The following is a 14,781-nucleotide window of genomic DNA, read 5'->3' as shown; positions in this document are numbered from 1 at the left end:
TCATTTCTGTTGACACTTTTGCCATCTCTAGGGGTATCTAAAACTGAGTAAAAAGTTGCTGTCTTTGTCAGTATACTCCATCTTAAGTGTCTGCTGTTTTTATAAAAAAGGAAATTAGGGTATTTATGTTACCAGCAGCGATACAATGTGTAAAGGCTGCCGGTTTCGTATAGGTTACTCCAAATAAGTGTTTTGCCGTGGGTTTTGTCACAGTGTCACGCAGTCACTCCTCTGGTGCCGGTGGAGTTGCGTTGGGAGTAAGAATAGCTGGAAACGTGAAGGGGAAGAACGCTGCAGCAGTCACAGCTGGTTAGTGCTGACATCTCATCCGCACCGCTACCAAATTTGTTAGACACCGGTGATTTAGATACTGCATCTGCTTTGCTATTGTTAAAGCATTTGTTCTGTGATCAGACTAAATAATGCAGGAAAGCATTGGAGTGTTTTCTGAGCATGAAATGTAACCTACTGTAACGTAATTACGGAGACTGAAAGTCGGGAGACTCGGAAGCAAAGCAATGAGAGAGGGCTGGGTATTTTATATTAGGATGGGCAAGTTTGTTTTCCAATTTACATGGGCTTTACTAGGAACTTTTAATTCATTTCTCTTTTTGAAATCTGCTGCTTTCTGTATCGTACTGTCATTTGTAATCACAATTCTGTTGCCCGTGAAGCCTATGGGGAGCTGTTCTTGAGCTCTGAGCAGACACATGTGGGAAGAGTAAGGCGTCGGGGTAAAGGGCTGAGCTGTGCACCGTGGAATGGGATTGTGATGTCAGTTTTCTCAGAGCCTTGCAGAAAGCTTCTAGACCTGACTTCGGCATCGGTGTAATATTTACAGGTGTAACTTGGCTCGGGGTGCTTGAACCACACAGAGAGGCAGTAAGATTTTAATCTTGGATGATTATTGTTCCCATCCATATGGGAACTATATTCATTTTTTAATCTTAGCGATACAAAGAACTAAAACTAAATTGCAAAAGGGAAAGAAATTGGCAGTGCCTTTTTCTATGAGGATTTTTCCTATTCTTTTCCTCATGTTTTCGTTATAAGTGAAATTGTAGTCTAAATTTTCTTAGGAATGCAGAGGTTAGGAAAGCAGTGTCCAAAAAGAGTGATATGAATAGAAGGTTAAGAAGAATTGACTGGAGGCACAGCGTGCAAAATCACTGCGTAAGAGCAGCGAGCATTCCACATTAGGAGTTATAAAATCTTTGCACAAAAAAATCACAGAAGTGTTGAGGTTGGCAGGGAGGTCATCTGGTCAGCAGGGCCACCTTGAGCAGGGTGCCCAGAACCATGCCCGTGTGGCTGAGTGTCTGCAAGGATGGAGACTCAACCATCTCCTTGACAACCTGTGCCAGTGCTCAGTCATCTCACGGTGAAAAAGTGTTTCCTGATGTTCAGGGGGAACCTCCCGTGTGTCAGTTTGTGCCGTCGCCTCTGCTCCTGTCACTGGGCACCGCTGAGAAGAGCCTGGCTCTAATCTGTTTGAGATCGCCCCACAGGTATTTATAGGCAATAACAGATCTTCCTTAGCCCTCTCTTCTCCAGGCTGAACAGGCCCAGCTCTCTCAGCCTTTCCTTCTGGGAGAGAGATGCTTCGCTCCCTCCATCTTCTCAGCTCTTTGTTGGACTCTCCCTTCTCAAGTCCTTGTTTGACAGCGGAAGAGCAGGTATCCCACCTTGAAAGTCCCGTGTTGTGTTCTCCTGGCGCTCCGGGCTGAAGGGCAAGTTCTTCTGAGAGAGAAGGTCTCAGAAATAAACACAAAAGTTGAATTTTCTGTGGAAGAAGCACACTTGTAGATCCAAGTCGATAGGTGGGCTGCAGAGATGTTTTCTAGTTAGCATTGCTGCGTTCAGAGCTTATGAGGGCTAGCGTGTGATATTTGTCCCTTGTGTTTTTATTTGAAGGATTAACACTTTTAACAAGTGCCCAGAAGGAGCAAGAACAGTAATCCTCAGAAAGTCTTTCTGACACAGCTCTTAAAATTCAAGAACTAAAAATAACACAAGCCCATAAAAGCTGCCATCTGACAGATGGTTTCACGTTGGTTTGGGAGAATCTTTCATCCCGAACCTGTTGAGTCGGGCCCGAGATAGAGCTGCTGGTTGAAGGGTGATTTCAAAGCATTGCAGGCTGTTCTAGTAGTGTGGATCTCTTGTAATATTCATCCAAATTCTGTTGCTGAACTGCCACTCGATTGTTGCTGAAGCACTTCAGCTTTTCTTAAAACCTACAAGTGTAGGAGTGCCTAGGTAAATCTGAAAGTCTGTGCACGGCGGGATGGATTAAAAGATTTCAGAGTTGTTCCTTGTGCCTAATTTAAATGTTGTGGATTATATCCTGTTGATGTATTTGTGTCTTAAGCAGCGATGACCTGGAATTTTTAGCTTCTTGAGATCTAGCAGTTCAGCATTCCATCCTTTGGAATTTTCAACTTCACTGTTGGAAGCATATCTTTAGGCATGTTAATAAAGTTTGTCTCCAATTTTTTGCATGAGAAAAGTCTCTCACCTTTATGATACCCTGTAGAATAGTTTGCCAAACTTGAGGCTATCGAAACAAGATTTGCTTTTTGCATTTGAGCTTGTAAACAGTTTCATTTCTAAATGAGAACACACCGTGGCAATGCATAACCGCTTGCCGTCCCTTGGCTCTAAACGTCTAGGAGTTGATAAAATGTCTTTTATTTACCTTGGCCCGAATAATTCAGAGAAATAATCTGGAAAACGGTGGTTGTACAAAGACTCTGGTAGCAGATAAATAAGCAGATAAGCACTGCAATATAATCAGATAAGCACTACAATAATGTTTAGCGATTCCTTTTCACTTTCTTGGCAGAGTTTGGGACAAAGTTATTAGCGGCTCCTGCAAGATTCTCGTGTTTGTTGCTTTGGAGATATTATTAACCTTTAAAATGAAGATAATAGTACTGAACACTGCAGAAAAGATCACGCAGTTTTTGGAAAATGTAAGTACCCTGTTGTGCTTTGCATTACATTTATGGCTTGTAAAAGTGTGTTTTGGCTTTAATTGTTTGCCTGTTGCGAACGTACGGTGAGATTTATTGCTTATTAATAACGGTACCAAGGTGAACAGAGAATGTGCAGGGATGGGAATAATAATAGCTTTTTCTGTCAGAAGGTAAGGCTTTCCTAGAACAAAATGAATTTTAGGCTTAAGGGGAAAGCGTTACCTATATATGTACAGATTGAATATTGTTTTTGATACGAAGGGGGTTTTCTGTGAAGGTGCGTGCAGACGAGATCAGGTTAATTTGTCTGGAAGCTCTTTAGGGGGTTGGCTTCTGGCACTTTTTTTTGGCCTGTGCCCGAGTGTGAGCCTGTAGACTCAAGTTGAGTTTTCTGTGGATGTGAGGATGGGGTCACTAACCTGACCCTGAACTTTCCCGTATATGTAGGAATGAGCTTCACGGCAGGGTTGCAGGATCCCGACGCATGCAAGGTCGGTTAGATCAGATACATTTGTGGTCGGGGATGGCCAGTGTGCGTTCTGCCTGACTTGGGATTAGGGATGCCTGACGTGGGAGATGCCTGGGTGGGCATCTTGCCATTCTGTCAAGAAAAGCTTTTTGTCTAAAACCTGCATGTAACGTGGTGCCTGCAGGACCGAGGGATGGCGGGGTGCTAGGGCAGGGGGGTAGGATTCTAGCTTTGGTTTATTTTTTATAAAGAGATAAAATCTCCACTGGAAATATAAAACCTTTGAGACAAACCAGTCCAAATAAACGCTGTCTGATAAGGCATCTCGCCCTGATCTTTCATAGATTCCTCAAGATAACACCGACGCCATCGTCAGCAAAGCCGTTGATCTGTGGCGCACACACTGCGGGACTCCAGCACACTCAGTCTGAGAACTTCCTTTGCTCATCACGGCTTAGAGGAAAAAAGACATTTAAAAAGACATTTTAGCACTCTTCCTCCACCCCTGTGTGATTTGTTCTTTGTTACCTCTTCTGTGTAAAGATTCAGGTGAAGCAGCTAATAGCGTAGTGACCGGTATGTCGATATTTTTCAATAAATACAGCTGGGATGAAGATACCGATTGGCGGTGTGATCCTGTCCAGAGTGTTTCTTGGCCTGCCAGCTACACTATTCTGATTGCACAGTGCGTTCTCTGGCTTTGGGGGAGTAAAGGTAACGCTTGAAGCAAGGTAAATAGACTTACTTGTAATTTCAGAATGTTTTTGTGTGCTGGCTTATACTTGATAGTGTAAGGTGAATTTACTAGTCTGTGGTGAACAAGCATGTAACTGCTCAATCGATACTGTAAATTTTCAGGTTAATAATGCAGAAAGAGGCATCACAGATGCGAGGCAGAGGACATCAGTGACGGGGGATGACCTGCTTTTCTGAAGTGTTAAGATAGTATCCTTTTACCTGTAGCCAGCTCTCTAAAGCCGTACCTCCTCCTTCATCCTTTGTGGAAGATGCTCTAGAAAGGTGGATCCGTCCTATCCCGAAATGTGGCTTTGGACAGGTACGGAGAAAATCGGTGGGAGAGGTGTTCATGTAATTCAGAATTACAGGGTGGTAATGATCGATGTCTCCGCTGAATGCTTGACTCAAAGTTGCTGTAATTGGATTCTTCTTTGGTTTAGGCTTCAAAACGGATTTAACACAGAAATGCGATTCGTGATGCGAGTCAAAGTGGAGTGATTAGAGTGATAGAGATTTGCTGGAGAGCTGGTCTTTTTCTTGTAAGAAGTGTAAAATTCTATTTCTATGTCTTGCATAGACCAGGGAATTGTATATAAAACCGTACTGCTTGGCTGTCACTCGGCTCCAGTTAACGCTCGGTACGCCAGGTATGCTCATAGACTTAAAGGAGCGTGTTTAGCTTGCACTCGGTGTCCTGCAGACTTGAAATGTTTTAGAAACTTAACTTCTGTTTCAAACTAGGTCAGGTTTACTTGCCAAAACGTTGGCTGGGGAAGCGTGGGACTCGGTTCAGGATACACCCCAAAACCTAAGCAGATTATCCGCCTTGGACTCTGAGATGCTGCTTTTAATGACTTAGTCGTGAAAAAAAAAAACCCAAGCGCTGATGACACTGAAGGTGTGGAACAATCTCAATCCTGAAAAGGAATCAATAACTCATCTTCTGTGATGAGAGATGCTCTGAATCGGGATTAGAAGTGCCAGTTAGCGTCATCGCCTCCAGACTTACCGGTGAGGGCTCCTCTCATCCTTATTTGAAGCTCCAAACTTTTTTTTTTTATTATTGGTTTAACGTTTAATTTAAAAAGGCTTTTCTCCATCAGGCCCCAGAGCTGCAGAGACGAGACAGAGATCTGCTTTCAGAGAATCACAGAAGAGTAGAGGTTGGCAGAGAGCTCTGGAGGTCATCTGATCCAAACCCCTGCTCAAGCAGGAACCCTCGAGCCGGGTGCCGTGGCCTGTGGCTGTGTGGCTTTTGAACATCTCCAAGGATGGAGGCTTCACCACCTCTTTGGACAGCCTGTGCCACTGCTCGGTCACGCTCAGAGTGAAAAAGCGTTTCCACGTTAGCAACGGGAAGTGTACTTCAACATCTCGATGTACTTGGGACGGATGTGGCTTTGCTTTAGCGTCAGCCAAACTTCGTGTGCAGCCCTTTCGGTTTCCTGCACAAAGAACGGAGCGTTTCTGTAACGGAGTGTGGGATTTATTGTGGGCTATGTTGAAGGAGAGGAGCTCTCCAGAGACTGGATAGTTGGTTTAACTCCACGTGTCCTTCAGCGGTCTGGTAAGAGACATTTGTGTGTATCTTCATGGCTCCGTTTCCAGGTACTCACTGAGGACTGAGGTGGGATACAGTTTATGCAGGAAACTTAAGGAATCCCCCCAAACACTGAAAGTATAAATGTGACTAACCCATGGTCGGCTAATGTGTGGTGGTGTGCTGGAGCCTCCTACCAGAACCTCTGGTAAGTAACAAGGGGAAGGGTGTACCTTGGCTGTTTTGTTTGCTGTTATGCTGTGTCATTGATGGAGGAATGTGGTAATTAATTATCTCATGGTCCTTCTTCCTAAGGAGCTTGAAAATTAGGTATTTTGTCTTTATTTACATGATTTCGCCTTGATTGGCTCTATAAATATTTGCTGCATACTTGTTCCTCCCCCTGCCAAGTGTCTTTGTGTACTTTGCACATCAGAAAAATAAGCTTAATTTGGTCCAGTTCTCCCCAAAAGCCGTACTTTGTCTCCAGCAGGATTTAGAGCAGTGAAAAATCTCTTCTTTTTCCAGCTGATGTTCAAATGTGATGAAAAATACAGAAAACAATGGGCATGGCATATGACACTGGATGATACTGGAGAAATTATGAGCGATTTGACCTCTAATAAGTGGCCTGAGATTGCGGAAAGTAAAGGAGTGGAGTCTGGAGAAATGAATGCCCGAAGTGCAGTAACGCAGGTGAGAGGGTGATAAAGGAGCTTCTGCAGGTGTGAGCTGTCACTGTTGATGACAGGTAAGACTCATCATCTCAGCTCCCTTCCTTCCCTTTCTGCTGTTCTCCTCTCCTCTCCTCCTCCCCTTCCCTCCCTTCCAGATAGGGACCTGTCCTTCTTCTCTAGTGTGGGGCGCCGCCCTTGATTCTCAGTAGCTCCCTTCCTTCCCTTTCTGCTGTTCTCCTCTCCTCTCCTCCTCCCCTTCCCTCCCTTCCAGATAGGGACCTGTCCTTCTTCTCTAGTGTGGGGCGCCGCCCTTGATTCTCAGTAGCTCCCTTCCTTCCCTTTCTGCTGTTCTCCTCTCCTCTCCTCCTCCCCTTCCCTCCCTTCCAGATAGGGACCTGTCCTTCTTCTCTAGTGTGGGGCGCCGCCCTTGATTCTCAGTAGCTCCCTTCCTTCCCTTTCTGCTGTTCTCCTCTCCTCTCCTCCTCCCCTTCCCTCCCTTCCAGATAGGGACCTGTCCTTCTTCTCTAGTGTGGGGCGCCGCCCTTGATTCTCAGTAGCTCCCTTCCTTCCCTTTCTGCTGTTCTCCTCTCCTCTCCTCCTCCCCTTCCCTCCCTTCCAGATAGGGACCTGTCCTTCTTCTCTAGTGTGGGGCGCCGCCCTTGATTCTCAGTAGCTCCCTTCCTTCCCTTTCTGCTGTTCTCCTCTCCTCTCCTCCTCCCCTTCCCTCCCTTCCAGATAGGGACCTGTCCTTCTTCTCTAGTGTGGGGCGCCGCCCTTGATTCTCAGTAGCTCCCTTCCTTCCCTTTCTGCTGTTCTCCTCTCCTCTCCTCCTCCCCTTCCCTCCCTTCCAGATAGGGACCTGTCCTTCTTCTCTAGTGTGGGGCGCCGCCCTTGATTCTCAGTAGCTCCCTTCCTTCCCTTTCTGCTGTTCTCCTCTCCTCTCCTCCTCCCCTTCCCTCCCTTCCAGATAGGGACCTGTCCTTCTTCTCTAGTGTGGGGCGCCGCCCTTGATTCTCAGTAGCTCCCTTCCTTCCCTTTCTGCTGTTCTCCTCTCCTCTCCTCCTCCCCTTCCCTCCCTTCCAGATAGGGACCTGTCCTTCTTCTCTAGTGTGGGGCGCCGCCCTTGATTCTCAGTAGCTCCCTTCCTTCCCTTTCTGCTGTTCTCCTCTCCTCTCCTCCTCCCCTTCCCTCCCTTCCAGATAGGGACCTGTCCTTCTTCTCTAGTGTGGGGCGCCGCCCTTGATTCTCAGTAGCTCCCTTCCTTCCCTTTCTGCTGTTCTCCTCTCCTCTCCTCCTCCCCTTCCCTCCCTTCCAGATAGGGACCTGTCCTTCTTCTCTAGTGTGGGGCGCCGCCCTTGATTCTCAGTAGCTCCCTTCCTTCCCTTTCTGCTGTTCTCCTCTCCTCTCCTCCTCCCCTTCCCTCCCTTCCAGATAGGGACCTGTCCTTCTTCTCTAGTGTGGGGCGCCGCCCTTGATTCTCAGTAGCTCCCTTCCTTCCCTTTCTGCTGTTCTCCTCTCCTCTCCTCCTCCCCTTCCCTCCCTTCCAGATAGGGACCTGTCCTTCTTCTCTAGTGTGGGGCGCCGCCCTTGATTCTCAGTAGCTCCCTTCCTTCCCTTTCTGCTGTTCTCCTCTCCTCTCCTCCTCCCCTTCCCTCCCTTCCAGATAGGGACCTGTCCTTCTTCTCTAGTGTGGGGCGCCGCCCTTGATTCTCAGTAGCTCCCTTCCTTCCCTTTCTGCTGTTCTCCTCTCCTCTCCTCCTCCCCTTCCCTCCCTTCCAGATAGGGACCTGTCCTTCTTCTCTAGTGTGGGGCGCCGCCCTTGATTCTCAGTAGCTCCCTTCCTTCCCTTTCTGCTGTTCTCCTCTCCTCTCCTCCTCCCCTTCCCTCCCTTCCAGATAGGGACCTGTCCTTCTTCTCTAGTGTGGGGCGCCGCCCTTGATTCTCAGTAGCTCCCTTCCTTCCCTTTCTGCTGTTCTCCTCTCCTCTCCTCCTCCCCTTCCCTCCCTTCCAGATAGGGACCTGTCCTTCTTCTCTAGTGTGGGGCGCCGCCCTTGATTCTCAGTAGCTCCCTTCCTTCCCTTTCTGCTGTTCTCCTCTCCTCTCCTCCTCCCCTTCCCTCCCTTCCAGATAGGGACCTGTCCTTCTTCTCTAGTGTGGGGCGCCGCCCTTGATTCTCAGTAGCTCCCTTCCTTCCCTTTCTGCTGTTCTCCTCTCCTCTCCTCCTCCCCTTCCCTCCCTTCCAGATAGGGACCTGTCCTTCTTCTCTAGTGTGGGGCGCCGCCCTTGATTCTCAGTAGCTCCCTTCCTTCCCTTTCTGCTGTTCTCCTCTCCTCTCCTCCTCCCCTTCCCTCCCTTCCAGATAGGGACCTGTCCTTCTTCTCTAGTGTGGGGCGCCGCCCTTGATTCTCAGTAGCTCCCTTCCTTCCCTTTCTGCTGTTCTCCTCTCCTCTCCTCCTCCCCTTCCCTCCCTTCCAGATAGGGACCTGTCCTTCTTCTCTAGTGTGGGGCGCCGCCCTTGATTCTCAGTAGCTCCCTTCCTTCCCTTTCTGCTGTTCTCCTCTCCTCTCCTCCTCCCCTTCCCTCCCTTCCAGATAGGGACCTGTCCTTCTTCTCTAGTGTGGGGCGCCGCCCTTGATTCTCAGTAGCTCCCTTCCTTCCCTTTCTGCTGTTCTCCTCTCCTCTCCTCCTCCCCTTCCCTCCCTTCCAGATAGGGACCTGTCCTTCTTCTCTAGTGTGGGGCGCCGCCCTTGATTCTCAGTAGCTCCCTTCCTTCCCTTTCTGCTGTTCTCCTCTCCTCTCCTCCTCCCCTTCCCTCCCTTCCAGATAGGGACCTGTCCTTCTTCTCTAGTGTGGGGCGCCGCCCTTGATTCTCAGTAGCTCCCTTCCTTCCCTTTCTGCTGTTCTCCTCTCCTCTCCTCCTCCCCTTCCCTCCCTTCCAGATAGGGACCTGTCCTTCTTCTCTAGTGTGGGGCGCCGCCCTTGATTCTCAGTAGCTCCCTTCCTTCCCTTTCTGCTGTTCTCCTCTCCTCTCCTCCTCCCCTTCCCTCCCTTCCAGATAGGGACCTGTCCTTCTTCTCTAGTGTGGGGCGCCGCCCTTGATTCTCAGTAGCTCCCTTCCTTCCCTTTCTGCTGTTCTCCTCTCCTCTCCTCCTCCCCTTCCCTCCCTTCCAGATAGGGACCTGTCCTTCTTCTCTAGTGTGGGGCGCCGCCCTTGATTCTCAGTAGCTCCCTTCCTTCCCTTTCTGCTGTTCTCCTCTCCTCTCCTCCTCCCCTTCCCTCCCTTCCAGATAGGGACCTGTCCTTCTTCTCTAGTGTGGGGCGCCGCCCTTGATTCTCAGTAGCTCCCTTCCTTCCCTTTCTGCTGTTCTCCTCTCCTCTCCTCCTCCCCTTCCCTCCCTTCCAGATAGGGACCTGTCCTTCTTCTCTAGTGTGGGGCGCCGCCCTTGATTCTCAGTAGCTCCCTTCCTTCCCTTTCTGCTGTTCTCCTCTCCTCTCCTCCTCCCCTTCCCTCCCTTCCAGATAGGGACCTGTCCTTCTTCTCTAGTGTGGGGCGCCGCCCTTGATTCTCAGTAGCTCCCTTCCTTCCCTTTCTGCTGTTCTCCTCTCCTCTCCTCCTCCCCTTCCCTCCCTTCCAGATAGGGACCTGTCCTTCTTCTCTAGTGTGGGGCGCCGCCCTTGATTCTCAGTAGCTCCCTTCCTTCCCTTTCTGCTGTTCTCCTCTCCTCTCCTCCTCCCCTTCCCTCCCTTCCAGATAGGGACCTGTCCTTCTTCTCTAGTGTGGGGCGCCGCCCTTGATTCTCAGTAGCTCCCTTCCTTCCCTTTCTGCTGTTCTCCTCTCCTCTCCTCCTCCCCTTCCCTCCCTTCCAGATAGGGACCTGTCCTTCTTCTCTAGTGTGGGGCGCCGCCCTTGATTCTCAGTAGCTCCCTTCCTTCCCTTTCTGCTGTTCTCCTCTCCTCTCCTCCTCCCCTTCCCTCCCTTCCAGATAGGGACCTGTCCTTCTTCTCTAGTGTGGGGCGCCGCCCTTGATTCTCAGTAGCTCCCTTCCTTCCCTTTCTGCTGTTCTCCTCTCCTCTCCTCCTCCCCTTCCCTCCCTTCCAGATAGGGACCTGTCCTTCTTCTCTAGTGTGGGGCGCCGCCCTTGATTCTCAGTAGCTCCCTTCCTTCCCTTTCTGCTGTTCTCCTCTCCTCTCCTCCTCCCCTTCCCTCCCTTCCAGATAGGGACCTGTCCTTCTTCTCTAGTGTGGGGCGCCGCCCTTGATTCTCAGTAGCTCCCTTCCTTCCCTTTCTGCTGTTCTCCTCTCCTCTCCTCCTCCCCTTCCCTCCCTTCCAGATAGGGACCTGTCCTTCTTCTCTAGTGTGGGGCGCCGCCCTTGATTCTCAGTAGCTCCCTTCCTTCCCTTTCTGCTGTTCTCCTCTCCTCTCCTCCTCCCCTTCCCTCCCTTCCAGATAGGGACCTGTCCTTCTTCTCTAGTGTGGGGCGCCGCCCTTGATTCTCAGTAGCTCCCTTCCTTCCCTTTCTGCTGTTCTCCTCTCCTCTCCTCCTCCCCTTCCCTCCCTTCCAGATAGGGACCTGTCCTTCTTCTCTAGTGTGGGGCGCCGCCCTTGATTCTCAGTAGCTCCCTTCCTTCCCTTTCTGCTGTTCTCCTCTCCTCTCCTCCTCCCCTTCCCTCCCTTCCAGATAGGGACCTGTCCTTCTTCTCTAGTGTGGGGCGCCGCCCTTGATTCTCAGTAGCTCCCTTCCTTCCCTTTCTGCTGTTCTCCTCTCCTCTCCTCCTCCCCTTCCCTCCCTTCCAGATAGGGACCTGTCCTTCTGGTCCTCCTTTTCTTCCTACCCTTCTTTGTTCTCAGGACCTGTACTGTTTCTGTTCAGATTAGAATTTTATTTCAAGCACGGTAAAGACTGCTGTTGCTTCTGAGACTTATCTGGGACCTATCTACGTTTTGGGTCAGTGGGATAGAGTGGAGAAAAAATACCGAGGCACAAAAATGTTGGTTTTTTTTTTTTTAAAAGTCATTTTTTTTTAGGAAAATGCATACATCAGAGACAAACAATAATTTAAATGCCATGCAGTTTCAGTATGTACAAAATCAGGGACATACAGAGCCTCTTTAATTCTCTTCTACTTATTTACATCATTTTCATACAGCCATCATCTTTTGAGAACACAATACTGGAAGAGCACATGATTGACAGCCACCACACTCACTCCTATACAAAGACAAACTATGTACATACATGTGGATATCAACTGCAAAATGTAAGTGGGGTGGAAGCAACTGCGACACAGAGGGCGAGCTGGTCATGTACCCGTCGCTGCCTCTTTCTGTACACAACTTCTTCCAAGCTTCAGCTCGCTGAACACCTGGGACAAAGTCCTGTGTCCCTTTTCGTTTCCTCATTAGACTAGTCATCTCCCATGATTTATACAGAATGAATTGGCTTGCAGGCACCTTAGAAGCTCCGCTTCAGCTCTAAGTCCGGGTTTCCCTTCGCCTGTGGCTTGCTGAGGATGGGTTGTCACGAGTCCTGTGTCCAGCTGCAGTGATGACGAAGTGCTGTTACCTAGAATTATTAGGCTGAAATGTATTCATTGAATGGGCTCAGTACATTGTTTCAGCTAACATCAATGAATTAAAATTCTGTTATATTCTTTGTCCTTCCTTCTTTCTGAAAATGGCTCAAGTTTGTGCTGGGAATTGTCCCAACACGCTCTGTGGCCTGAGCCAACCTGCAGCCTGACACTTCTACAGCTTGCACACACCTCACCCAGGGGCTGCAGGGTGGGGAAAGGCCCCATTACCATGAACATGTCACCAGGGGGTTGGGGATTGGTGCCACCCTCAGGTGTCCTCACCATCACACTTGTGTCTTGTCTTGTAGACAAGAATTTTGTCTACAGATGTTCTGGAACTGCTTTTCCACTCCTCAGCCCCGACAGCTTCCCCTTCAGCTTTCCACAGGCCGCACAACAGCTGTCACATCACTTGCACATTGAGTGGAATTGGGATTCGGGAGATGATAACCGATGTGCTTTTCTTCCTTGACTCTAGAATATTATCTCCATTTTCAGCCCTGGAGGTGGCTGACTCTTATAGCCACTTTTGTTCCTGTGTTGATTTTTTTCCATTCTCTCAACCTGATGTAATTTCTTCATGACTACTTTTCATCTCCCCTCCCAATGCAAATTGAGATGACTGGTGTTAACTGTGATGATGGCATTCCTGCTACCATCTTCTCCTGCACATAATCGAGGTTGAAGGAGGCAAAAACCATGACAAATTTCTCGATTTGGCTTTTCTCCCCCCTCCAACAGAAGCACAACTGCTTTGCCACAATAGAGCTGGCTTTCATGGATGAGGAGAAAAGTGCTCAAGAAAACAGATTTAAGTAAGGCTCACCATTGCCCAGTCTGCTCACAGCTTCCCAGGGCTGCCAGCAGTGAGGCTGCAAACTCAGGACGTGCTGCAGCATTCGGGTACTGAGGGGCTGCTGGAGAATGCCTCACCAAAGGGCACCTTTGCAAAATACTCAGACCTGCAGAAACTAAACCAAGTGAAGTGCTGATTCTCCCACCTTTGCTACAGTGCCAAACGCTTTATATGGCTTCTTTCTCCTCCCTCTTCTCAGTAATAAGCTTGACATCATTTGAGGGAAAAATGGCAGTTCTTCCACTGCATCCTTCTGGTTGCTCAGTCAGGAGTTAACATAATTTAACAAAAAGAAAAGAGGGACAAAAAGCAGAAAGCATTGGTGCATTTGCTCTGTTCCTGCCACTCAAGGAAGGAGATGGAGGCCTGAGACGAGGCAGGAGTGTTGGCACTGTGCAGCATTGGCCATGAAATGCTCATGGGTGAGAGGCTTCTCAGCTTGTGATCCGTGAACGGCAACGTTGGCGTGGCACTGGGAGAGGTAGAGAGGGAGCAGAGAGGAGGGGAGAGATACATGGAAGACAGCAAGAAAAAAAACCCCACATAAATAACAATACTGCAGTAAAAAACTTTGGCCTCTCTGTTCAGACTGTAAAAGCAGAATTGCTTTTTTTCCAGACTCGTTGAGTGCAGCGAGGCTGTTCGCTCGTCCATGTCGTGTTAAGTACATGCTGAAGTTGGCAGGTAAACCAGGCCCAGAGTGACCAGCTCTACTGGGTCGGTTTGTGTTAAACCACTACAATAAAAAGCAATTAAACCCAACTCAGAACCCCTCTGCCTCGCTGCCCTTACACCTCAGGTGTGAGTACCAGTGACAAGCCCTGCCATCCATACCAACGCGACAGCCCACAGTACCACCGCCTCTTCCTGCTTTTCTCAGCATGAATTCGGGACCAGTTCTTGAAATGTTCTCTCCAGCAAAGATCGATCTCCCTCCTCACAGTGCTGCTGCAGCTCAGGCTGTGTGTCCCCCTCCAGGGAGCTTGGCCTCCAGCTCTGGGAGTGAAAACAATGTAGTGACAGTGGTGACGAGACAGGGGTTGGTTCTTCTCGAGGGTGATACCGCTTGTGGCTGATGGGATCACAGCCGGGGTTAGAAAATGATACATGGACAAGAAAGAGTTGCTAGGACTGAACCAGCCTTCAGGAGGGAGTCCTGTTCCTCAAATCTGCTGCCTTTGTTTGGGAGCTGAAGTGATGGGTGGATGTTGCACTTAGGGAAATGGTCGAGTGGTTGATAGGGCTGGGACAAAGGCTGCACTCCATGATCTTAAAGGTCTCTTCCAGCTGAAACGATTCTGTGATTCTGGGAAACAATGCTGACCGAGTGGCCATACACTTCTCCAGGGCCAGGAATGCCTTTTGAGGCAGATGATACTCACAGATGGGCTGGCCCGTGCTGTAGTTTTGCTCCTTGCCCATCCTCAGAAGGTGCTCGCAGCCTCAACGGAAGGTTTGCTCTAAGTGCTTCAGTGCCATAGCTGCTCATCTGTTTTCTGGAGCTTTCACCCGGGCCCCTGACTCCCCGAACAGCATCTCGAGGCTCTCCAGAATTGATGGCAGAGGCTTGTCGGGATGAGAGGTGCCAGGAGATGAAGTGGCTGTGCCACCAGCTGGGATTGAACATGTATGGCAAAGCCCCATGCCAGGGACGTCTCGTACGTAGATGCCAAGTCTCAGCCTGCTTCCCACGAGGGGTGTTTTCTGTTGCTGAAGCTGGAGGCGGCAGGTCTGACGATGCTGCAGAACCCATCACATGTAAATACACTTTTCCTTTTGTTTAAATATTATTTTTTCTACTCTTTCTTTCTTTTTAAAAAGGCAGTTCAGAAGATTTACATTGTACGTAACAGGGAAGTGAATAATACCAGCACTTATGGTTCCTTTTAGTTGTGTTTTGAAGACAGCATAGTAGTCCAGTAGAATTGAACTGCTACGGTCTATGAAAC

The 14,781-nt window shown here is 49.1% G+C and overlaps 2 protein-coding genes across 10 annotated transcripts in view; one reads left to right on the top strand and one right to left on the bottom strand.

Annotated features, from left to right (window-relative positions):
* Positions 1-12,060, top strand: part of TBC1D7 (TBC1 domain family member 7) — a 26,494-nt gene extending 14,434 nt beyond the window's left edge. Inside the window, exons 7-13 of one of the 9 annotated variants that reach the window (XM_061994555.1) lie at positions 2,846-2,975; positions 3,792-4,161; positions 4,306-4,832; positions 4,927-5,196; positions 5,289-5,933; positions 6,254-6,476; positions 11,551-12,060. In XM_061994555.1, the coding sequence (XP_061850539.1) occupies positions 2,846-2,975; positions 3,792-3,878 (217 nt within the window). In that variant the 3' untranslated portion in view covers positions 3,879-4,161; positions 4,306-4,832; positions 4,927-5,196; ... (1 more) ...; positions 6,254-6,476; positions 11,551-12,060. Of the gene's footprint in view, positions 1-2,845; positions 2,976-3,791; positions 4,833-4,926; positions 5,197-5,273; positions 5,934-6,253; positions 6,477-11,550 lie in introns of all 9 variants that reach the window. The other 8 variants (XM_061994558.1, XM_061994556.1, XM_061994554.1 and 5 more) reach the window with 8 other exon arrangements.
* The window catches only part of PHACTR1 (phosphatase and actin regulator 1), a 278,346-nt gene continuing 274,971 nt past the window's right edge, over positions 11,407-14,781 (bottom strand). Inside the window, exon 14 of the mRNA XM_061994544.1 lies at positions 11,407-14,781. Coding sequence (XP_061850528.1) covers positions 14,766-14,781 — 16 coding nt within the window. The 3' untranslated portion in view covers positions 11,407-14,765.

This window comes from Colius striatus, chromosome 4, assembly GCF_028858725.1.
Source record: "Colius striatus isolate bColStr4 chromosome 4, bColStr4.1.hap1, whole genome shotgun sequence".
In the NCBI taxonomy this organism is placed as follows: Eukaryota; Metazoa; Chordata; class Aves; order Coliiformes; family Coliidae; genus Colius; species Colius striatus.
This window is presented reverse-complemented; position numbering and strand designations above follow the sequence as displayed.